The sequence below is a fragment of the Thamnophis elegans genome, chromosome 7 (genome assembly GCF_009769535.1).
Source record: "Thamnophis elegans isolate rThaEle1 chromosome 7, rThaEle1.pri, whole genome shotgun sequence".
Taxonomy (NCBI): Eukaryota; Metazoa; Chordata; class Lepidosauria; order Squamata; family Colubridae; genus Thamnophis; species Thamnophis elegans.
This window is the reverse complement of record NC_045547.1, coordinates 22367405-22392656: the sequence shown is the minus strand read 5'-3', so window position 1 is coordinate 22392656 and position 25252 is coordinate 22367405. Positions and strand designations below refer to the sequence as shown.

The 25252-nt window shown below is 41.4% G+C and overlaps 1 protein-coding gene across 2 annotated transcripts in view; it reads left to right on the top strand.

Annotated features, from left to right (window-relative positions):
• AKR1D1 (aldo-keto reductase family 1 member D1) overlaps positions 1-24631 on the top strand; it is an 82074-nt gene extending 57443 nt beyond the window's left edge. For both annotated transcript variants that reach the window (XM_032220546.1, XM_032220545.1), the window contains 7 exons: positions 1489-1605; positions 5470-5547; positions 10952-11074; positions 13626-13735; positions 18929-19094; positions 21143-21225; positions 24321-24631. In XM_032220546.1, coding sequence (XP_032076437.1) covers positions 1489-1605; positions 5470-5547; positions 10952-11074; positions 13626-13735; positions 18929-19094; positions 21143-21225; positions 24321-24363 — 720 coding nt within the window. In that variant the 3' untranslated portion in view covers positions 24364-24631. The remainder of the gene's footprint in view (positions 1-1488; positions 1606-5469; positions 5548-10951; positions 11075-13625; positions 13736-18928; positions 19095-21142; positions 21226-24320) is intronic.
• Positions 24632-25252: the final 621 nt, after the last annotated feature.

Below are 25252 nucleotides of genomic sequence, written 5' to 3'. Positions count from 1 at the left end.
GGGCTGCAACTTCCATTAGCCCTTATCAGCATGGTGAACAGAAAATGCAGCATGGTGAACAGATTATGGGAGTTACAATCTCAAACACTGCAAGGATACTCAATTCCTTCCTTTTGACAAACTCCATCCATGGCTATTAAACACAGCTGGGATTAATGGGTTCTCCACTCAGGATTTGGGGGTTAGATCATAGGTCAGCAGAGTTGGGTTCGCTTTTGTAAAAAACGTAACTGTTGTGGTCCAAAGGAACTCATTAAGAGTATTTATACAATGAAACTCCATTTGCTTTGAAATATCTGGATAATAATGCAATACCCCTTTTTTTGATGGGGTGCAGTGACTGTTTGCATCTCCTCAAATGTGCTACTTTCATCATATCAAAGGTCATCTTTTGAAAGACAGTGCCTGGCGTCACACCCCAAAAGAAGATGGAAGCATAGCAACAATTCAAGAAGTTTCAGGATGAAGATTTAGAATAGAATAGAATAGAATAGAAAAGAATTCTTTATTGGCTAAGTGTGATTGGACACACAAGGAATTTGTCTTTGGTGCATAAGCTCTCAATGTACATAAAAGAAAAGATACATTCATCAAGAATCATAAGCTACAACACGTAATGATAATCATAGGGTACAAATAAGCAATCAGGAAACAATCAATATCAATATAAATTGTAAGGATACAAGCAATAAAGTTACAGTCATGCAGTCATAAGTGGTAGGAGATGGGTGATAGGAATGATGAGAAGACTAAATGATGATGATGATGATGATGATGATGATGCAGCCTTAGTGAATGGTTTGACAGTGATGAGGGAATTATTTCTTTAGCAGAGTTATGGCATTCGGGGGGCAGGGAGGACTGTTCTTGTGTCTAGCTGTCTTGGTGTGCAGTGCTCTATAGCGTCGTTTTGAAGGTAGGAGTTTTAAACAATTTATGTCTAGGATGCGAGGGGGTCTGTAAATATTTTCACGGCCTTCTTTTTGACTCATGCAGTATACAAGCCAATGGAAGGCAGGTTGGTAGTCATCGTTTTTTCTGCAGTTAAAATGCAGTTTTCTCCAATTAAAATAATGATAGCTTATAAGTAATTTATTCAGTTGACTGTTTAATTCTCACCTCCCTGTAGACAATCCTTCGCAGCATAATTTTATTCATTTCTCCTCAGACTTACTATAAGTTTTAGACATTTGAACGGCTGTTATTTCCACAAGAATTGTAATAATATCTTAGCCTATTTACGCTATTGTTTAAAGAACATTTGTCCAAAGTATTCATTCCCTTAGAAAAAAGTATTACCATTTTGGGTTTGTTTTGGCAAGTCTGTGGTTTATTATTCTAGAATTTAATATAACTAGCGCTGGGTTTTTTTTTTTTAATTAATGCTGTTCATTAAAAACTGTATATTTTTAAAATTTGTGTTTCTATATTCCATAGTTCCAAGGAGTAAAGATCCTGCTTTCTTTCCTTTCCTTCTTTTTGCCCTAGTTGTGGAATACATGCCACCCACCAGAAATGGTGCGTCCAACCCTGGAGAGGACATTGAAAATTCTACAGCTTGACTATGTTGATCTCTATATCATTGAACTACCGATGGCTTTTCAGGTAAAGTATTGTGCTTGAGCACCGCCTAGTGTATATGTTTGTGTACTGTAAGTACTTAAAGTCTCCTTGGACAAAATTCCACAAATGTATTTTTTTTAAGTTTTTTTAATATATATATAAAAATGTCAAATCAATGCGTGAACAGTGTGGCACCTAGGCTCCATACATTCCAGTATGAACAAAGATTATCAGATTAAACATTATCATTACGTTCAATCAACTTATAAAGTTCCCATAACAATACACATCTATATTAGATTACAATCTATCATTATTCGATTATTCAACCTATTTCTCATTATTATTTCATTTTATCAAATAAAAATGAAATACATTAATATTCCCTTTGTTTCTATCTCTTACTCTAGCTTTTAATCATATCACCATACTTTAAATAGCTTTTTTGTTTCTTTTAATTTCTAACCATGTCACCTGCCTAAAAAAAGACAAAAAGAGAAAAAGAATTGAGAGGGAGATATAGAAAAATACAGTTCAAAACAGCAGCCAAGAATAGGAATCATCCACAATTGTAGAAAATGAAGAGCTGAGTTAGCAAAAGTATAAACCTGGATGTGAGCTCATAGATTTATATTCACTGTCTCTGTCAAAAGACACATTATTCATAACTTTAATATCCCTATTGTGAAGCTTTTTGTATGATGACAGTATTCATCTATGAATGCATATTTATTGATTTCAATTTGCATATATGCAACAATTCGGGCAATAAAGAATCCACTCAAACGTGGATTCCAGAGCTAGATGAAGATTAGTTAGGTTAGTTAGGTATTTTATTTGTATGCCGCCCTTTTCCCTGGGGGGACTCAGGGCGGCTCACAGTTCAAAGGGAGGGAGGACAAACCAAGTTAAACACATAAGACAATACATTGTTAAAAGCACAACATTCATACAATTCGGGTGGGGTTAAGGTCTTTAGCCCCAGGCCTGTCGGGACAGCCAGGTTTTAAGGGCTATGCGGAAGGTCTGGAGGGTGGTGAGGGTACGAATCTCCACAGGGAGTTCGTTCCATAGGGTCGGAGCTGCCACCAAGAAGGCTCTCCTCTGCGTGGTTGCCAGTCGACATTGACCGGCTGATGGAACTCGGAGGAGGCCTAATCTATGGGATCTAATTGGTCGAGTGGAGGTAATTGGCAGTAGGCGGTCTCTCAAGTAAGATGAACTTATATGAAGATGATGTAGATGTACTTATATGGAACTGTGGTACTCAAATATTTTGCACACACATTAGGGCTGTGCAAAACTTTTCAAAGAGGTTCTTTGAAATTCATTTGCTTTACTGTTTTGATGAGAGGGGTTCTGTACAGAGGTGTATTCTACTGTTTTGGACTGGTTTAATACGATCGTTTTCAATTAGGCACCATGAAATGAGTTGGGTTTTAACTGTGATAAATAATGCCGACTGTGGAATTCCAATATATATGCAAAACACAAGATTGGCTATAACAGCCTAAATATAATAAAAATGTATTGGCACTTCCGATATCCTGGAATGGTCCTATGAATTTTCTTCCTACACTTTTCAACCTGTATGACTCTTTGCTACATCCATGTTTATTAATAAATTTATTTTCTGTCACATGTTTGCAGCATACCTAATACCATCAATTATAAAACTCTACCAAACTTGTAAATAGTATATTGTAACCTGGAAGATAGTTATGGCATTAATTATATTGTGACCTGTAAAATGCATCATAGGAGTACCACTAGTTCTTTTAATTCAATAAATTAAATTTTAACTACACCAATTTGGTGGGCTCAAGACACAAAACAAGCAACACAACATGGGTGCCTAGACAACACGAACTCACAAGCATTCACAAGTTATTATTACTAACTACTCATGACTGCTCTCACTACTCATTACACTCTTCCTCATTACTACTACTATTCCAGCTACTACTTCTTGTGAGTACAACTATTCCTATTTTTTGGAAATACCGCTGGAGAAAACTTTCTTGTTCTAGATCTTTTACTTCCATATAGACATACACACATCTCTGTCAGTCTGTCAGTCAGACAGCCTGACAGACACACACACACAAACCAGCTCAGGTGTGTGTACATGCACAGTGCAATAAAAATTGCTCTGTGCATGCACAGAAGCAAAAATGAGATGGCGGCGCCTATGGCGCCACCCAGAGAACCAGTTCAGGGGCGTGGCGGGCCCGGGTTGCTGCCGGTTCCAGCGACCCAGGCCGCCAAACCACTACCGGTTCAGCTGAAGAACCGGTAGGAACCCATCATTGCACCAGTTGTATCTCAGCATAGCTTTTCTTACCAACCTTACTTTGCTGGCTGGGGAGAAGGCTTAAAGAGACAGGACAATGGGTATGCAACTTCATGTGAAGATATGACAGAATTAATATGTCTCTGCTCTGAGAACTTAAGGGAAGATGAACCATATATCATCTTCTAAAACCGAGTGAATGAAGCAAATAAGGCACAATTTGCACCCTTTTCAATGCAATAAATCTCATTGTTTGCATAGTTTTCTGCCACTATGCAAGTAATAGGATTTCCCCTCTATGAAGTACACAAATAGTGTTTTTCCTACTATTCCTATGATTATTATGAATCACATTTGGAATATAGATGACTAACAAAGTATTGGCAGCTGCTTCTTTTTCCCCACTCCGACCCACAAAACTCCTTTGAGATTTCGTCAAAAAGAAGGATATGTGGATTATTCCAGAATTCTGTTTGGGCTCTTGTTTCCATTGGCTTCCTGCCTAAGGAGAGGGAGGGAGCCCAGCTGTACATTCCCAGCTTGATAAATCATGGTTTAGCAAGCTAAAGATCAATGTTCAGCTAATATTGTTCAATTTGCAGTAAAGTGAGAGTAATTCAGAATATCCATTTGTAAAGCTACCCATTCCCTGTTAATTATAATGGAGAGGAATTCCAGAGACAGCACCAGTCTTCATTCAGTTTCTTTCAAAGAGAAAGCTCTTGAGAGAGTCAACTAGGAATTGGCTGGTATTGGGATCTTGTTCCTTTTTCTCTAGTTAGAAAACATTCTGCTCCAATGTCTAGTTGCCTTTTGGCAAAACCACCAAAAGAAAAACATCCTAATCTCTCAAGATTAATATAAAGGAATTAGGTCAAGTTTAAGCAATCTAGTATCCTTTAGATGTTTAGGCGTCAACTCACACAATGAGAAATTGTAAGAGATATACCCGAAAACATCTGGAGCACATTGTTTACATGTGACCTGGCACATATTGGGTCTGTCACAGTGGGGGGATTCAAATTAGGGTCTCTGCACTAATGGCCTCCTGTGAGGCCCGTTGCCTGCCAAGGAGCCCAGCTGAAGCCTCGCTCGCTGCCCACTGAGGCGCCTGGACTCCTGGTGACAGAGGGCTCCTTCAGGCAGTTAGCTTGGCCGTCTGTAGCTGCAGCCCCTCACTCTGAGTGCCTTGTCAGAGCTGTCTTGGGGTTTTGCCTGCGCGGACATCACTTGCTTGGAAGGGACCGGGAGTGGTGGTTAGAGGAGTGCCAAGATGCCAAAATGGCCTCAGGAGAGGACAGCCAAGACGAGGAGTGAGTGCCTGGAGGGGGGGCAGAGTGAGGGGCCAGGCTAGCCAGTGGTGGGATCAGCTGATTCTCCAAACTGCACACAAAGTTAACAATTGGTTCGGCTGAACCAGGATGAAGCGGCTGAATCTCACTTCTGGTCTGTCATATCTGACATACATACATCTGATGGTTCATGCTTTGAGCTTTTCTCCCCAAATATCTTCAAACTACAGGGAAACTACCTCCCTGTCCAAAATTAACAGAATATTGCAACATTGTGAGATTTCATCTCTTTTCCTCACCTTCCTTTTTGTGTTTCTTCAGCCTGGAGAAAACCCCTATCCTAAAGATGAAAATGGTCAATGGCTTTATCATGAAACAGATCTATGTGCCACATGGGAGGTGAGTATTTGGGAAGCATTAATCGTATCGTATCTAACAGTATCCACAACCTTCTCACAGTCCTTAGGTCATCTTTTCCAATAAATTTAGAGGGGAAAAGAAAATTAGGTTCCATTGGACACCTCAAAAGCAATGGATTCTGAGTTGTATGTTATACTGAAGCAGTAGAATTACTCTTCAACCTAGGGACACTCAAGATTGATCAATCTAGCTGTCTGCGATAAGGAGGAATATTATTTTGGCAAAATAAAATAGCAACATAACACCACACAATGTAGGGATGATCCGTTTACTTAATTGACCAAAATTACAAAGCCACAAATGGTGGAGCAGATTATCAGGTATAATAAATCGGGCATGCATTGTGTAATTTGTAAAACATTATTATTTTTGCGATATTTGGGTGTGTGTATGTTAAACTTTACAGTCAGTCTTATGGCACATTAAATATTAATATATTACTATTTTAATATTAATATATTACTGAGGGTAGGATAAGAAGCAATGGGTAGAAACAAATAAAGGAGAGAAGCAACTTAGAACTAAGGAGAAATTTCCTGACAGAACAATTAGTAAAACAACTTGCTTCCAGAAGTTGTGAATGCTCCAATACTGGAAGTTTTTAAGATGTTGGATAACCATTTGTCTGAAATGGTGTAGGGTTTCCTGCCTAAGAAGAAGACCTCCAAGGTCCCTTACAATTCTGTTTTTCTATATTCTATATTCAATACCCCTTAGACTATTTTACTGAAGTTTTTTTTAATATTAATTTTTATTGAACAATTTTCTTCATTTTATATCACAATTACAATCTTTACAACACTCAGGTATTGGTTTATCTGATATGTATGTACAAATTATTTACCTTATTTTTCCTTTTCCTTTATGAACGCATCTATTTTATACAGTATGCTATTATTATAATTACATCACTATATATATTACCTCTTAATTTAATTTAACATTCTTGATCTTTACTTCCATTTTCTAACCAATTTATTGAAGTTTTTTTTAAAAAAAAGTATTTTTGAATAGACACAAACAAACAAGACACAACAAACACCATAAAAACATTTTCCATTACAAATTATAAAAAGTGTGTCAATTGGTTACAAAGAACTTTTGTGCATCCCTTTCACAGTCATCACCTATAATCCATATCAAATTATATATTTTACATCAAATATATTTATATATATTACTATCATCATACCTCATCCTTCATATGACTATAGTTGTTTTAATATCCCTTTATAACAAATATTCCAAAATTCAAAGCAAAACCACATAATGGCATTCCATTGTCTATTTTCAATATCATCCAACAACATTCCATCTTTGTGAAACGCTCTAAATAAAAATTAATTATGTTTGATTACAAAGTTTCTAAACCTCCTTTCTTAATCACTGTTTACAATTTATATCCAATTTCAATATTATAGGCTTTCATACATAACAAAATTTCTAAACTTCCTTTCAAGGTCACCATTTAAAAATTTATACCAAATTTTCTCTTGTCAAACCAATGCATATGTATACATTATATCATTATCAATTATCTATCTAGCTATATCCATTATCACTTCATTTTTAACATAATGCTCTAATTTTAACTATTTAGCTAGTATTTTGTTAATAGTTTTTATATCTCAACCTGTGTCGTTCCAGTAGTACAATCTTATTTCTTTTGCTTTATGTGGGATTAATCTTCTGATTATTTCCTTAATCAACTTTGTGTGGACTTCTCTTCGCACCTTGTTGCTTGTTGTATGTCTTATAAATTCTCAAAACCTTCCATCAGCTTCTTTAATCAGCTTATCTTTGGTTATCAGTAATGCTTTTGTCAAAGTTCCTCTCCTTAAATCCATCAATTCTTCTCTTTTTTCTCCTTCTATACCTTGAAATCTGGGGTAGAGCTCCTTTCCATCTCTCTTCCCTTTCCATGTTCCATTCTTTCCATTTCCAACCACGCTCAGATCACTGTCAATATCCACAGTTATCTTGCCTCTTTGTTGATTTTTCCCCTGGGTTTTTGAGAATCTAACCTCCACTTTTTCCATTAGCTGGCTATCTTCAATTTCATCAAATTTTGCTATATTACCATCTATATTTTCCAATTTCTTCTCAATTCTCTCTGATGTTTCTAATAATTTTTGAATTTTAAACATAATCTGTTGTAATGTTATGGTTTCTTCTTGGTATTGTGTCATTGTCCAATTTATAAACACTGCCACTCTAGTTGGAAAACAAAGCTTTGTTTTTCACTTTTCTCTTGCTGACAAAGAGACATCCAAAGGACACATGCATAAATAACCCATCTTATTTCTTTGCAAGCTAAAACCTTTGAAGTGCAAGGTCAAAATGATCAAAGAAAAGAGATAGAGAAATATTTCCAGAACTCAGCCTCCAATCTCCTCAGACAGGGTCCGCAACTTGGGAGTCCTCCTGGACCCACAGCTGACCTTCGAACACCATTTGTCAGCTGTGACCAGGGGGGCATTTGCCCAGGTTCGCCTGGTGCACCAGTTGCGCCCCTACCTGAACCGGGAGGCTCTCACAACAGTCACTCGGGCCCTTGTGACCTCTAGGCTGGAGTACTGCAATGTGCTCTACATGGGGCTGCCCTTGAGGAGTATTTGGCGACTTCAGCTAGTCCAGAATGCAGCCGCGCGAGCGATTGTGGGTGCACCTCGCTTCACCCACGTAACACCTATCCTCCGTGAGCTGCGCTGGCTACCTGTCGATCTCCGGATACGCTTCAAGGTGCTACTTGCCACCTATAAAGCCCTTCATGGTAGTGGATCTGGGTACTTGAGAGACCGCCTACTGCCGATCACCTCCACACGACCCATTAGATCTCATCGTTTAGGCCTCCTCCGAGTTCCATCTGCTGGCCAATGCCGACTGGCTACCACGCGGAGGAGAGCCTTCTCGGTGGTAGCCCCGACCCAATGGAACGATCTCCCCATGGAGCTTCGTACCCTCACCACCCTCCAGACCTTCCGCACAGCCCTTAGAACCTGGCTATCCCGTCAGGCCTGGGGCTAAAGATTGTAACCCACCCAATGGTATGAATGTTGCATTTTAATCATGTACTGTCTTATATGTAAAAGTCTGTCCCCCTCTTCCTTTTGATTGTGAGCCGCCCTGAGTCCCCCCAGGGAAAAGGGCGGCATACAAATAAATAAACTATAAACTATAAACTATAAACTATAAGTGACAGTGTAACTTCTTTTCCTTCTGATGTTACTGCACTCTTTATATACCTTTTATATCCTCTTTATATTCCAAGCTTAAAAGAAACAAGGCTCTTAAATGAAACAAAATAAAAAGAAAAAAACCATCCAAGCCAATATTGTGAAAGTAAAAAAAAAAAGATTTAATCCATAGATTAAAAAAAGTAGTAGAAGAAAAGCCAATATTTTCACTTTAAAAAGTAGGAAGTGTTCCATCCATAGAAGATGATTAAAAAAAAGGATAACACACCGTCCAAAATAGCTTAACTTCGCCGCTTATTTTCTTTTCTTTACAAGTTTAATTTGGTTTTAATCTTTTTTGGGCAGTCTCTTTTGAAAAAATAAAATTTCCTTACCAGATGGACACACTTTCTCTTTCCGCTTTCCTCCGGTTGCGGAGCTGTCCCGACTTCAGCAGCTTGGGGCTAAGCTTCTATCACTGGCTAGAAGAGATTCTCTTGTATCAGTCAAGGACTTTGCGATGTCCCTGAGATCAGCAAGACGTACTCTTCCCTGTCACCGTCTCTTCGGGACAGTTTAGGTCCAGATGGACCACCCAGCAATAAAAGTATTGGCTGCAATCTCGGAGCTCCGAGATCGCATGTCCGTATCGTCGCGACGTCAGCTCCTTCCCCCAATTTATTCAAGTTTTTATTGAACTTAGTACACGTCCAAGACAGCAGAGAAACCTTTGGTGGTTTTAGTGATATGGTTTGTGTGGGAAGTAGAATTATTTCAAAGTTTATCCTGTCTATCCACATTGAACCCTCCCCCACTCCCAAGATGAATCAGTGTGACCAGAATTGTTGCCATCTATCAGCCTATCAATTCAAGCCATGGGAGAAACCCCAGAGAAATACCAGGCTGGAAACCCTCGATAGATTATTTTTAGTAAAAGAATTTTTAAAAATTGTGATTTATGGTTTTGATGAAGCTATATTATAGAAAGAAGAGAGCCCCAATGTAACGAGAGAGAGAGAGGTTAAAATATAATATACTGCTGGGAAAAATATTGGAGCTACTTCTTTATATTTCTTTGTAACAGTCTCCTTTTTCTTCATTTTTTTTTTCTTATTGCATTTAGCTTTTCTTTCTTTTTCATTTTCTCCAGTCCAATTTAGTTTGCATTATTTACGCTTACTTTTTCTTATGTATGTGTATGTGTGTGTCTGTAGAGCAGTGGTGGGTTTCAAAATTTTTTAGAACCTCTTCTGTAGGTGTGGCCTGCTTTGTGGGAGCGGCTTGCTGGCCATGTGACCGGGTGGGAGCAGCTTGCCGGCCATGTGACTGGGTGGGAGTGGCTTGCCATCCATGTGACTGGGAGGGCACGGCCAACTTGTAAAATGTGGTTAAACTCACTTAACAACGCTCTTGTTTAGCAACCAAAATGTTGGCTCAGAAACTCTGGCATTTGAAGCACGCAAGTCTTAAAGCTGTCAAGTTACAAGACCCTTGCACCCCTAACACTTTAGGAAAAAAACCCAGAAGTGTTCAAACTTGACAGCTTTAAGACTTGTGGACTTCAATTCCCAGAATTCATCCTCTCGTTCTTCATCTTGATGATGCGCGGACAGGCGAGGGGAGGAAGCTGGAACCGGTTCTAAATGGCACTGTAGATTTGTGGAACCTCTTCTATAGAAGAGGTTAGAACTGGCAGGAACCTAACCCTGGTGTAGAGAGAGGGAGTGAGTAACTAAATATTAAATATGATTTGAGGTTATTTGAGCACTTATACTATTTTTAATAAGGATCATTAGCATCTTCTACCTTCTCCCTTTCTTGCAATTGCTGTTTCATATTGCTTCTCCCTGTTTGTCTTCTCTCCCATCTCCCAAATGTTCTAAATTTAGGCCAAGAACAATCTTTTGGTGGGGGATGACTCAACTTGTCCTTCTTACATCTCCTTTGCCCTCCTCCACTGACTGCCAATCAGCTGTGTGAACCTGAGCTCCCATAGTTCCCTAACCAGCATGGCCATTGCTGAGAATGGACCTTCCATTTCTGGGAATTGGTCCACCTGAGGAATACTTGGGTTGGTGGAGTTCGTCGTGGATTCTTTCCTTGTAACAGCATCATAATGCCATCACCCTTATTGATTTTGTACTCCTAAGCGGTGAGAATATTATTTGCCAGTTTATTACACCATTTTGCCTACTTCATTCTGACAGGCTTTGGAAGCATGCAAAGATGCAGGCTTGGTGAAATCTCTTGGTGTGTCCAACTTCAATCGGAGGCAGCTGGAAATGATTCTGAACAAGCCCGGTTTGAAGTACAAACCTGTCAGCAACCAGGTAATGACAGTGAATAGATGAGCCCATGTAAGCATGTTGACTTTCTCATGTAATGAGTGGCATAAGCCATCGGTCCTTGACTAGTGTAGTATCTAGCATCAGAATATCTTGCATGATGCATCTTCATGATTTCCTGGCATAAAAAAACCAAGTATATCATTTTTCATATATAGTATTTCTCCTTTCAGCTTTGCTTTTGGTTTCCTCTACATAAGATAAACAAACATGTTCCTAAAACCAAACAAAATCTTAGCCTATTCATTCAACCTTCCCCACAGGCCTTTCATTTTGGGCTAAATTAAAATCATGTTAATTTTCTGCTCAGGCTTAATCTGGGAAATTAAAGTAATTAATTTCATTATATTGACAGAAGAGTCCTTTACCCTTGGGAGGAGGAAGGCATTTTGGACAGTAACCATCTAATATATAGGGTGGGGGAGACACCCTAATGTTCCTTGGGATGTGTGTTCTGTTCAGATACAGCCTGTTGTGCCTTAAAATGGCTTCTGCTGTACAGCCCAGTGGAGTTGACATGGTAGCGGCTTCACAGTACTCCACAAGGGGGCTCCCTCTGGTAAGGGGGAAAATCCAACATTAGAAATTATGTTTGCTCCTGACATTTCCCCTTATACATAAATACCTGGGCAACACCAGATTATTGGCTCGTAGTATCTAAATATGTAATATTTCAGAGAGTGATTCAAATAGTCAGAATGGCCTTACTTACTCCAATTAATAGCTTTTTCACTTTTTCTGATCAAGATCATCTGTTCCATAATTCTTTTAAGTAGATGAGTAGGAGGCAAAAGTTTAATAACACACCATGTATGCACCATATACAGGAGATCATAACACTTGCATTGAACTCAAACATGTGAAAACATAGTAAGAAGAGAAATTCTGGATTTTGTTGAATTGGCTGTTGCTAGTTGGAGGAGTGGGAGGAATCATAGAAGAGAAGTTAGCTTTGGAAGTGATGTCTGGAATTAGGGTTCTTTCTCTTCCTAAAGGTCCATATCCCTTACATCAAACTGATTATGAATGATTAAGAGCCGATACTTGGCTTTCTTCCTTTAGCAATTAACAACTGGAAATGAGATGCTAACAGCTCACAAAGCTATGCCAATGGAAAAATCTTGTGGGTCTTATTATTATTATTATCTTGCAGACAATGAGGTTCTCTAAGGCATATATAGTTGTTGTTTTTAAGTATGCAAGCTTGCTAAAAGCAAACTTTCTTGGCAGTTGTAAAAGGTCATTGTATTCTACCACATTGATCTTATAGTTGAAACATGTGGATTAGCCTAACTGAAATCTTCCTCCACCCCTTTAGAGGGCCCCACTTTAGCCACAGGAGATGCTATGGATTAGAACATATGGTTCCCTTGGCCTACTGTTACCATAAATGTCACACACCATTCAGATGTCTGGAGTAAACTGGAACAATTCAATGAAGCAATAACTTCTTATTAGCTGTTTAATTGGCCAGGCTACTCAAGGTCCCAGGGAGTTGAATTTTCTCCTTCCGTGCTCCAAACTTTCACTGTTTCCTTTTGCAAGGTAATAATATTAGAGATGGCAGATGTGGTGGCTCAGTGACTAAGATGCTGAGCTTGTCGATCAGAAAGGTCAGCAGTTTGGCAGTTCAAATCCCTAGTGTCATGCAATGGAATGAGCTTCCGTGCTCCAAACTTTCACCGTTTCCTTTTGCAAGAAAATAATATTGAAGATAGGGGACGTTGTGGCTCTGTGGCTAAGATGCTGAGCTTGTCAATCAGAAAGGTCGGCAGTTCAGCAGTTCAAATCTCTAGCACCACATAACAAAGCCACAAAGGTCCTAACTGAAAGCCCCCCCATTTAATTCTGGTACTGACCAGAAGTCCAGTTCCCCCACCATATAGTCTCCTCCTAGCACAGTATCCTTTTTCCTCTACCAACTGGAAGTCTGGTTCCCCCACCATAGAGTCTCCTCCTAGCACGGTGTCCTTTTTCCTCTACCAGGCCTAACTGAAAGCCCTATGAATTGTGGAGCCGACCGGAAAACCCACCCCTTGCCATAGTGTCTCCTCCTGGTGTGCCTTGCTTTCCCTCCCCCAACTGGAAGCTCCTCTCAAAATTGTGACACTGACTGGCAACAGGGAGCTACAGCAGAGGGATGAAAAAGCCACATGTGGCTACAGAGCCGTGGGTTGCTGACCCCTGGGCTAGTTACTTTCTCTCTACCTTAGGAAGAAGAAGGCAACAGCAAACCTCTTTTGAAACCCTGGTAGTCCACACACACTGTCAGAGAGAAAACTTGCTTGTGCCAAACTCTGCTGAATTGAGTGAAGTTTCCTAAATTACTTGGCAACTACTTTTTACCAGTTTTACAAAATGCAGCTATATCAGAGACAGAAATCTATACAAGAAAGGAAGCTTATTAATACTTCCACAGTTGATTTTTTTTAACTTTTGCAAGCTTTTGCTTCCTGCAAAAATAAATTTAGCTAATTTTGTTTTTGTTTCTTAACTCTGATTTTTTTTAAAATTCTGCATTTCCCACTGTTTGTAGATTGAATGTCATCCATACTTCACTCAACCCAAACTTTTAGAATTCTGCAAATTGCATGATATCGTTCCTGTCGGGTACAGTCCACTAGGCACATCAAGAGATGAAAGATGGTAAGTTATTGCATTGAAGATGAAGAGGAGGAGGGGAAGAGGAGGAGTGAAGCAAATGTGAAAGGATTTATGGTTCAATGCTGATGCAACTTTGGGACCAAAGCAGAGAAACAGAAATAAATAATGTTTTGTCATGGATCCATTGTGATGTTCCATCACTGAGACTGACATGGTGATTCCATGTAGGTGAAGAGAGAAGTAAATGTGAGGAAAATTATCAAAGTAGAAGTTCTCCTGGACTGCTCACGCAGTTAGGGATGATGATAGCTCTAACATTTTCCTGATCCATCCTCACAGAGCAGCCCTTTTTTCATATGACAGTTGACAATGCACTAATAGAGAAGCAGAGAGGGATCAGTTCAGGGATGAAATTCGACCGGATTGGACCGGATCGGGCAAACCGGTAGGAACTATTGGAATCAGTTTGCCAAATTGGTAAAAATCACACCTGGTTGGCCCCACCAGTGGTGGGTTCTGGATCCCGTTGCAATCGGTATGGTGCAATGGGGGCCTGCGTCCCCACATGCATGCGCACAGCAAGTGCGCACATGCATACAGCACACAGATGTGTCATTACCTCCACAATGCTTCTGTTACGTCTCCATGATGCTCCAGCTGCTTGGCGGAGCATTGAGCAGGTGCTGTATGCTCCGTGCGCATGCGCAGAAGCGCAGAAGAACCCAAATACAGGCAAGGAGCTCGGGCGGGTACGGCCTCCAGAACACCATACCGGAACGGTACTGGTGATTCTGGCAGGCACTGGTACACCTGTACCAGGGTGTACCGCATGCAACCCACCACTGGGCCCCACCCATGCCCGCCCAATTACTTGCTTCGTTGCCCAGTTGCCTCTCATCTTTTCCCGCTGCTCACTCGGCCCTTCCGGCTGCTCGATCCACCCAACCAATCCAAAAGTTTCTCCCTCTATTCATTGCAAAGCTGCTTCAGCCTATCCCAGGAGGGAAGGGGCCAGGGGGGACGATAAAGGGAGCAGCAGCTCTGCTGTGAATGGAGAGAGAAAAGTTCGGATTCTCTCTGCCACAGAATTCAACATTAAATGCAGGAGAGAGAATCTGAACTTTTCTCCCTCCATTCACAGTGGAACTGCTGCAACCTGTCCCTTTAAGGTAGTCCTCGGGAAGGAGGGGCCAGGGGGATGATAAAAGGAGTAGCAGCTCCACTGTGAATGGAGGGAGAAAAGTTTGGCTTCTCCCTGCCACAGCATTCACTATGAACCCTTCTCATACACACATTTTTTCCTACCGGGTTCTCTGGGCGTGATTAGGTGTGGGGGGTCATGTGACTGAGTGGGCGTGAGTGTGAGTGACATCGAGTTGGCCACACCCACTCAGTCACAGGACCCGACCACCACCAAGGCATGTCTACAGAACTGGTAGGGAAACAATTTGAATGCCATCCCCGGATCAGTTCTCTAATTACGGTATATACCCTCCAATTTCTGATTTCCCTACAAGTCCTGTTTTATTTCAATGCTACAACCATCAGAACATAACCTCAGCTAGGGGTTCATTTTTCTGATAATAACAAAGCTCCTTTTATTTCCTAATGAAAATAAGAGTTTGAATAAGGATTAAGAGTAGAATGATTTCAAAATGGCATTTTGATTGATTATGTGCCAAGCATTTTTGACTCCCAGCAACCACATAGATATATTTTCTCCATGACGATCTATCCCTACCATGTTTCCCTGAAAATAAGACAGGATCTTATTTTATTTTGACCCACGAAATATGGCCTTGGTCTTATTATCGGGGGGGTCTTATTATTTTGGGGATGCAGGAGGCAGCAAGCATGGGACTGCATGTCCTGTCTCCCCCATCACCTCCCCTCCGTGTTCTTTGCCATGTGGGTTGGGACGAAATAATGATTAAAAAATTGTGGATAACTGCTGCTACAGTACCCTTTGGAAGGCCGGTGCAAAGCCCGTGGGGTGCATCACTTGGCCTCCTGCTGCTTTTATGATGGCAAAAGCAGCCACGCTTACTGGAAGCAATGGCCTGAGCAGCACCTGCAAATCAGCTGTTTTATGAATGGCAGCCAGATCGGCTCAACTGATCCGATTAAGGAGCCGAAAAGCACTGAGGTGACCGGGGAAGGGAAGGGCTTCCTCCTGTACTTGCCACGGCACCCTTTCACTAGGGCTTATTTTCAGGGGAGGGCATATATTTACACCCACCTCAAAAACCAGGCAAAAACCAGGGCTGGGCTTATTAGTAGGACATGTCGTATTTTCGGGGAAACATGGTAACATGTTCTTTCATGTCTCCCAAGGGTGCACCCATTGCTTCTATGACTAAGTCCATCCAACCCCTCCATCCACTGCTGGTTTTCCCTCTTCTTTTCTTTCCATCTCTCTTTCCCACCATTGCGGCCTTTTCCACAGGACTGGTCTTTTGCATAATATATCATAAGTTAAATAATTTGAGCCTGGTCATTTGTGCTTCGAGTGAGAACTCTGGGTTGATTCGTTCAATGATCCATTTGCTGCCCATGATATCATTAGGAATCTTCTCTAACACCCATGATGGCGAACTTATGGCACACATGACACAGGTGGCACGGAGAACCCTCTCTGCAGGCATGGCAGTCATCGTCCCAGCCCAGCTCCACTGCACATGCGCATGCGCCTCCTGCTGGCTAGCTGGTGTTCGGATCTCTGCCGCGCATGCAAGGGGGGTAGGGCACATGTGGGACACACACACACATGTGCAGGGGGGCGCATGCACAGGGGGTGCTTGCATTGCATTTTGGGGGCTCGTGCGGTGCCCCCATGCCCCGTTTTGGCTTCCAGTTTAGTGCAGGAGGACTTCCAGGCCCAAAATAGGGCACAGTGGGGGGACGTGTGCTGGCCAAAACAGGGCACATTTTGGCCAGCAGAGTGCTTCAGGAGGTCCACCAGGCCAGAAACAGGGCATGGGGTCCACGTCCCACGTCCAGTTTTGCTGTCAGTGGCACCACAGGCTAGTCCTTTGCTATTTCCAGGCCAGATTTAAGCATCCTTGAGTTTGACACCCCTGTCCTGGATTGTATCATGGAAACTGACTGGTTTTCTTCTTCTTTAGCATAACATGGATCCTGTATACAAGCGATTTGTTATCTGTTGGACAGTCAGCACCTAGCTGTCTCTTTAATGGTATAATCGAATGCCTCCATCTCCTTTTAACACTCATATGGTTAATTTCTGGTGATGCCCATGTATAGAAACATCATTTTGGATGTTTGAAAACAGTGTTAGCTATGAAAAAAATCATTGGAGTAGCAAACAATAAGTTTGTCTCCTGTGCCTTTCACTTTCCTAAGCCATACAATCCAACTACATTTTCCTTCTTCGTGTTTCCAGTTTCATCACTCCAGTCATCAATCACAAGCAGCATCTCTTGCTTGCACATCCGTTTAAATCATAGACTCATAGGAAAAAAAATCATAGTTAATATTCTGACTCAATATATTGACCAAGGAAGAAAGCAACATTAGAAGTCGTTGTTAGGTAAGCTCCCCATTGGGAGAGAGAGTACGTTCAGAGAAGCATTGTGAGAGTTGTGTTGGAGAACACACACACCAGCATACAGAGACACTGCAGTTTAAATAGGCTTTTACTGTCATGGAAATAGAGGTATCAGAGTCCATCAAACAGTCCAAGTCATATACGGATAAGACAGTCAGTCATCAATGTCTTTCAGTTAAGGGATAATCCAAATAACATAGTCCACTAATCATATAATCAGCCCGGCACACAAAGTTTGCTAACAGTTGCAAAACTTACAATAGCTCACGGCACTCAGATCAGATCAGCCCAGCATCTAACGAACAGAGAGCTAACAGTCATTCTGGCTCCCTCTTATGGCCGATTGAGGAAAAACAGCAACCAATCACATTTTACAGTATGATTTAAAGAAACAGGTATAGCATTGTTACATGATTGCCAACCCAACCATTAGAATTATGTTCCTAACAGTCGTGATCATCCTCATTCATGGCTGAAATTATGTAATTATTGAAGACATGAATTTTGATTTGAAAACAACAAAAGATGAATAAAAAATCTAGAAAAGATGAATAAATCATATGCTTCGAGTAACAACCAGCACAGGAAAATATAAAACATGGGGGGAAAATGGACTGTTTCAATACAGAGCAAAAACTCTGTGCATGAAACTATTCAGGAGAAGATAGATGTCTTCCTGGCCATGATTTCCATTATGGATTTCAGCCAGCTCCAATTTGGAAAAGACATTTCTTTCTATATTAAACTGTCCGAAAGAACAGATAGAAGACCTCTTCTAAGGTCATGTCTACTGCAGATGTTTTAAATTCTTCCATTCCAGCCAATTTACTTTTTAAAAAACTGAATGCAAGATTGAAAGCTAGAGTATTTTAAACCAATGAAAAGATTTTTAATTAAATATTAGAGCTACACATAAAAACAATTGTTCTCTACTATGGCAGCTATAATCATGCTTTCAGCCTAAGGACAACCTTTGAGTTTCAATTGTCCTTTTTGTTGTTGTTGTTAATTGCGAAGTCGTGTCCAACCCATCCAGGCTTTCCTGTCCTCTACCATCCCCCAGAATCCATTTAAGATCACGCCAACTGCTTCGGTGACTCCATCCAGCCACCTCATTCTCTGTTGTCCCCTTCCTCTTTTGCCCTCAGTCTTTCCCAGCATTAGGCTCTTCTCCAGTGAGTCCTACCTTCTCTTTAGGTGGTATTTGAGTATTTGAGTTTCATCTTCAGGATCTGGCCTTCTAAAGAGCAGTCAGGGCTGACCAGTTTGATCGCCTTGCAGTCCAAGGGACTCACATGAGTCTTCTCTAGCACCATAGTTTAAAGGCCTCAATTCTTTGGCACTCAGCCTTTCTTATGGTCCAACTTTCACACCCATACTGTACATTGCAACTGGAAAATTGTCCTTTTAATCATCTGTTTATATGCCAACATGGTTAGATTTCCCCAGTTAACTAAATCTGGATCCATTAAGTACCATGCCTCAGTTTGAACAAGGATCAATACTGCATTTGATTTAGTAGTGGATATACTTTTGATTATTTTCAGACTTGATCACAATAGTTGTTGTCTTGTGCCAGCTCCTTTTCAAACCCATGTTGTAATCTATGTATCTTCCTCCTAAGGAAAATCTGATTCTTTTTTTCCCTTTGTGTATTTTTTTACAAGGGTGAATGTATCTTCCCCTCCACTCTTGGATGATCCGTTGCTAAATGCCATTGGAGAAAAATACAACAAGACAGCAGCTCAGGTGGTCCTGCGCTTCAGCATTCAGCGTGGCGTGGTGGTCATTCCAAAAAGCTTTAACCCAAAGCGTATTAGAGAAAACTTCCAGGTAAACACAATGAATGAATGCAATGTAGACTCTTTCCAACTTAAACAAAATGAGGCAGTCTTCAGTTTTTTAGATTTAGAGTCTGTTACAAGTGCCATTACTATTACTCTATCCCCAGTTGTATCTGGGTGGAGATATTGCAGCTGTGATTCATCCACTGTAACCCAAGAATGAATATCATTCTACGCCAGCAGCAGTGGTGGGTTTCAATTTTTTTAGAACCTCTTCTGTGGGTGTGGCCTGCTTTGTGGGAGTGGCTTGCCGGGCATGTGACTGGGTGGGCGTGGCCAACTTGTAAAATGTGGTGAAACTCGCTTAATATTGCTCTTGCTTAGAAACCAAAATGTTGGTTCAGAAACTCTGGCATTTGAAGTCTTAAAGCTGTCAAGTTACAAGACCCTTGTACCCCTAACCCTTTAGAAAAAAACACCCCAGGGGTGTTTGAACTTGACAGCTTTAAGACTTGTGGACTTCAACTCCCAGAATTCCTCCTCCAGTCATGTTGGCTCAGGAATTCTGGCATTGAAGGGTGCAAGTCTTAAAGCTGTCAAGTTACAAGACCCTTGCACCCCTAACCCTTTAGAAAAAAAAAACTAGGGGTGTTCAAACTTGATAGCTTTAAGACTTAAAGGTTTAGATAGGCCTTTTAGAGGTGGGCGGGGCAATTGGTGAGCCTGCCAATCAGTGAGCGCCGGTGTGGATGGGCGGGGGGAGGGAGCTGGAACCGGTTCTAAACAGCACGGTAGATTTGTTGAATCTTTTCTATAGAAGAGGTTAGAACTGGCAGGAACCCACCCCTGGCCAGCAGCCTTCTTCAATCTTGCATCTTCCAAATATATCAGTCCCATCCTTTCCAGCACAGCATGGCTCTTGAGGAGTTTTCCAATCCAGCTTCTTTGGAAGGAGTCCGGTTGGATTAGAAACCAGAAGGATAAAAGATCAGGCGTCTTTTTTTCCATCTTTATTCTTTCAGATGTCTGTAACATTTTTAATACATTTTGAAAGCTGCAAGTTGTCCCCTTTTAAAAAGCAAATAAATATAGTAGATAGCACAAACGAGGAACATCTATTTCTCACATGTTACTGAACTACAGTTCCCAGCAGTCTTGGACAGAGTGGCTAATAGTGAAGGCAGCTGCATGTTAAATTTCATATCTTCTGAAGGATCACAGATTCCATATCCCCAGAGAGATTATGGATTGATGAATTTGATTGCTGATTAAACTAGGGCCAGTCATGTTCTTACAGGGTGACATATGTGATAAATGTGAATGTCCTCCTCCTCTCCTCTTTTTTTTAAAAAATTCTCCAAGGGATTGCTTCTTTCCTTCCATACAGTCAGTTAAATTTGCCATTTCGTATCCTTATTTTAGGGGAGGTGGTGGCTCAGTGGCTAAGATGCTGAACTTGTTGATCAGAAGGTCAGCAGTTCAGCGGTTCGAATCCCTAGTGCCACATAGCTGAGTGAGCTCTTGTTACTTGTCCCAGCTTCTGCCAACCTAGCAGTTCGAAAGCATGTAAAAATGCAAGTAGAAAAATAGGGAAGGTAACAGCGTTCTGTGAGCCTTCAGCGTTTAGTCATGCCGGCCACATGACCACAGAGACGTCTTCGGACAGCACTGGCTCTTCGGCTTTGAAACAGAGATGAGTACTGCCCCCTAAAGTCGGGAATGACTAGCACATATGTGCAAGAGAGTCAAGAGCCAAGAGCCAAGGTGGCGCAGTGGTTAAATGCAGCACTGCAGGCTACTGCTAGATCAGCAGTTCAGCGGTTCAAATCTCACCGGCTCAGGGTTGACTCAGCCTTCCATCCTTCCGAGGTGGGTAAAATGAGGACCCGGATTGTTGGGGGCAATATGCTGACTCTCTGTAAACCGCTTAGAGAGGCCTGAAAGGCCTATGAAGCGGTATATAAGTCTACTGCTATTGCTATTGCTATTGCAAGGGGAACCTTTACCTTTACATTCTTTTTGCAAATAATTTATACTGTGTTTTTCTTTCATAAGATGCTGCTTGAACTAATGTGTCTCTTTCTTTTTTGCGTTAAGATCTTTGACTTTTCCCTCACTGACAAGGAAATGAAAGATATAGAAGCTCTGAATAAAAATGTCCGCTATGTGGAGCTTTTAATGTAAGTCCCTGAATAATTCCAAAGATTGACAATTGGGGGAAATTTGTGGTTTTTACGGGATACTCAGTACGTCACTGTCACTTTTTAAGAAAAAAAAATGGGGGCTATAAATGATTTGTAAGGAGATTGGGGATTGCTTGATTTGTATGTCTTGTGAACTTGCCCAACTGCTTTGTATAACACATGGCTAAAAACTAGAGTTTAGAATAATGTGTGAAGGGTCCTATATAGCCATCACATCGAAGGACAAATCTCTTGAGCTTCACACTTTTGCTTAGTCCCATGATCGTTAGGACATCACAGGGCAGTTGCTAATAGCCAGAATTCCTTTGGCTGGGAAGTTGGCACAAACCCATTTTCTGTTCATTCACCGCTCTCCTAATATTCATGCTCCTGTGAGCACAACAAAGATTAAGAATATATGGGAATTATAGATCAGTTTTTCTTTCAAAGGTAGCTTCACTTTCTCTCAAGCTTTTTACCTCAGCATGTAGAAATGTCATCAGTACCACAGAGTTCTATAAAAACAGGAACATCCCTCGTGTGGTTGTGTTTCCAGACAGAAATTGGAATAAAACAGCAATAGATAAATGCTAAGATCCATGACTCCTTCATCGGTATATTGTAGTGATGGCGAAACTTTGTGGCACCGAGTGCCCAAGCAGGACCATGTGTGCATGTGTGAATCAGAGCGCTGGACCCAAAGACCAGCTGGCTGGTGCACATGTGCCTGTTTTGGGGGCATTTTTCCAGCTGCTTTTGGACCGGTTTCAGGCCAGTTTGGGGGCCAGTTTTGGCCTGAAAACAGCCCCAAATACTCAAAAAACAGCCTGACAAACAGCTTGGAAACAGCCCAAAAAACAGCCTGAAAAACAGCCCAGGCTGTTGGATTATTTTTGGCTGCTTTCAGGCCGTTTTCCAGCATTCCGGAGCCTGCAAAGAGCATCTGGCAATGGCACACATGCCCACAGAGAGGGTTCTGATTGCCACCTCTGGTATGCGTGCCATAAGTTTGCCATCACAGGTATATTGGATTAAAATCTCCAGAATGTTTAGCCAGCTAGATTGCTTTTGATTCTCCTGTCTTCCCACAATGCAACAGTCTCTGTCATGAAATTCTGTTCATCTTGAAGCTAGAAAATGGCTTTAAGTTTTCCAAAAAAGATTTAGGAGCACAGTAGGCTATTTGATGAGGCTACTGCTCACTTTCAGGATTGATAACATTGAAATCAGGGTCAAGAAATTTGCAGAAGGATAAGCGGAGTAAGAAATGACGCCAAGATTTATTTCACATACGCCTGTGTGCTGGAAGCTATCCAGACCATCCGTGTCCTTAGATAACCAAATGAAGGTTCCAGATTTAGCCCCAGCAGCCTAATTAAAATGGATAGCCAATCTTAAATTGGATGCCTGGCAATCCAGAGAAACTAACAGAAAGTTAGCCAAACCAGAAAGGCCAGAAACCGTTGGCAGTTCAGAGAACTGAAATAAAATTCAATAATGGCTCTAGTCCTCAGCATATGTAGCTTAGTCAGCAAGTGTTAAAGAGGTATAATTTTCTTTTATTTCTCAATGGCCAAACAATACTTTGGACATGTCCTTTACCTAGGGCAGGGAGTTCCAAACTTGGCAACTTTGTGGGCTTCCTTATGCTGATTGGGGAATTCTGGGAGTTGAAGTCCACAAGTCTTAAAGTTACCAGGTTTGGAGAGCCCTGACCTAAGGCTAGGAGATGTAGATTGTAAAATTCCAGACAGCAAGCCTGTCCCACAAAACTCATTGAGTGATTTTAGGCCCCCAATGTCTCAATCTAATCTATTCATACAGGTGAGGTGGAGTTAAGATTATGTTGTTAGACACCCAAAGTCATTGGATAGGAGATGGACAGCAAATAAATTTCATAACAACAAACAAACAAATAAGATTAGGGGCCTTTTGCTCTCAGAGAAAAGGAATTAATGTTCCTAGTAATACCAAGTCTCCAAGATGAGTCCATAATTTCCGTCAATCATATGAAAATTAACCTGTCTCATTATGAGATGTTTTTTCAACTTCCCAGCCTATCCAGATATTTGCTGAAAATCTCTCATCCAAGTAGTAACCCAGACTGATCTACCTTAGCTTCTTGAGGTTAATCTTAAGGTCACCTGGTGCTGCCTATTAGTGGCACTACACTAGAACTAATAGTAATCATTATTTTCTCCGTTAGGAATTTTAGTACAATTCTCAACAAAGTTGCCATGACAACCAGCATTTTTATTTCTTCAGAGGCTTTAAGGGAGGTGGCGAGTCAGGAAGGACATTTAATATATTAATACAGGGGTGACAGTCAAATGTTTTCCCTACTGGTTCTGTGGGCATGGTTTGGTGAGGGGAGTTTCCTGTGACTGAGTGGTGTGACCACTCGATGTCACTCACGGCCATGCCCACAAAGTCACATGACATCCCCCCACCAAGCCCCACCCACAGAACCTGGTAGGAAAAAAGGTGTGGATGAGCACAAGAAGGGCTTACAGTGAATTATGTGGAAGAGAAACCGAACGTTTCTCCCTCCATTCACAGCGGAGCTGCTGCTCTCTTAAGGTCCTCCCCAGTCCCCTCTCTCCCAGGGACTACCTTAAAGGGACAGGCTGCAGCAGCTCTGCTGTGATTGGAGGGAGAAACGTTCAGATTGCGTGGGCAGATCGAGAAGTCGGAAGGGCCACACAAGTGGTCAAAAGAGGTGAGCGGTGACTGGGCAAGCGGGACACTGAGTGACCAAGCAGGCAACTGAGCAGGCATGGGCGGGGCCAACCAGGGGTTGATTTCTACGGATTTGAGGGACCGATTCAAATTGTCCCTACTGAGCCGGTCCAATCCGGTTGAATTTCACCCCTGTATTAATACACAACTGTGGTCTTTCTGCTACAACTTCTAGTAAGGCATCATGGGCCATACAAAACAATATTGAGAGTTCTGGTTTAGCAATTCTGGGAGAGAGGCAGTATTTTCATTCCTAGTTTTGCTCATAGCAAATACTGTTTGTGAACCAGTTACGTGACTGTTAGTGTTTCTTTTAATTGACCTTACTAATCCTAACTTTTAATTTCCTGCAGGTGGAAGGACCATCCTGAGTATCCTTTCCATGATGAGTACTGAAAATCTGGGGTATCCAAGAGCATACATTCACCTGTAGTGATCTCAGCTAATATCTTATACGTTTGTATCTGGTAGTAGTCCTTAAGTCACTTAACCCAATCCAATCCTTAGTGCTACAATTTATGTAGTGGATATAGAAAATAAGGCCCATTCAGGAAAAAAATGTTTTAAAACTTAATGTGCAAATACTGCCAAATGTAAACTTTAGTAGATGAAAACAGGATTGCCTTTTTTTTAAACATAGATATAAAAAATATATCTTTCTCCAGCCGTCTCAAAACGTGTCATGATTAACGCACCTGAAAGAACAGTTTTGGTTAAGCCTGCAGTGAACCAGAACTACTGGATGCAAAGGCAGGAAACATTGATTGAGGGCAGCAATTATTCCAAGTAAATCTGGAAATAATTTTTGGGAATTGTTTGGATTGCTTTTTTTTTTTAATGGCCTTCCCGGTTAGAACACTCTTTACTCTTACAGCTGACTTATATGTTTCATTCCTATTACACTGTTTGTATGCATAATCACATGGTATATCCCCCTGAATTAGCCTCCCTGAAAATACTTGCAGATGTGCTAGGCTGCAAACTTTCATATTTCCCAGGGGCCACTTGCTGCAACAGAGAACAGCACACTGCCGTCACATGATCAACATTGCTACCTTCCATGCCAATTTCCCCAGAAAGTCAAAGTTGAAGCTGGCAGGAAGATTGCAGAGCGCAGGAATAAGCTTCCCTGAGCATCCCTCAGTCTCTCTGCACTTGCCCCATGCCAGCCACTTGTGTGCCCACGCTCCCCCTCCCCAGCCTATGTGGCTCCTCCTGTTTAGCGCACTACACCTCTCCAATCCATGCAGCAACTCTCATATCCTTGCTCACCTTTGCCATGTAC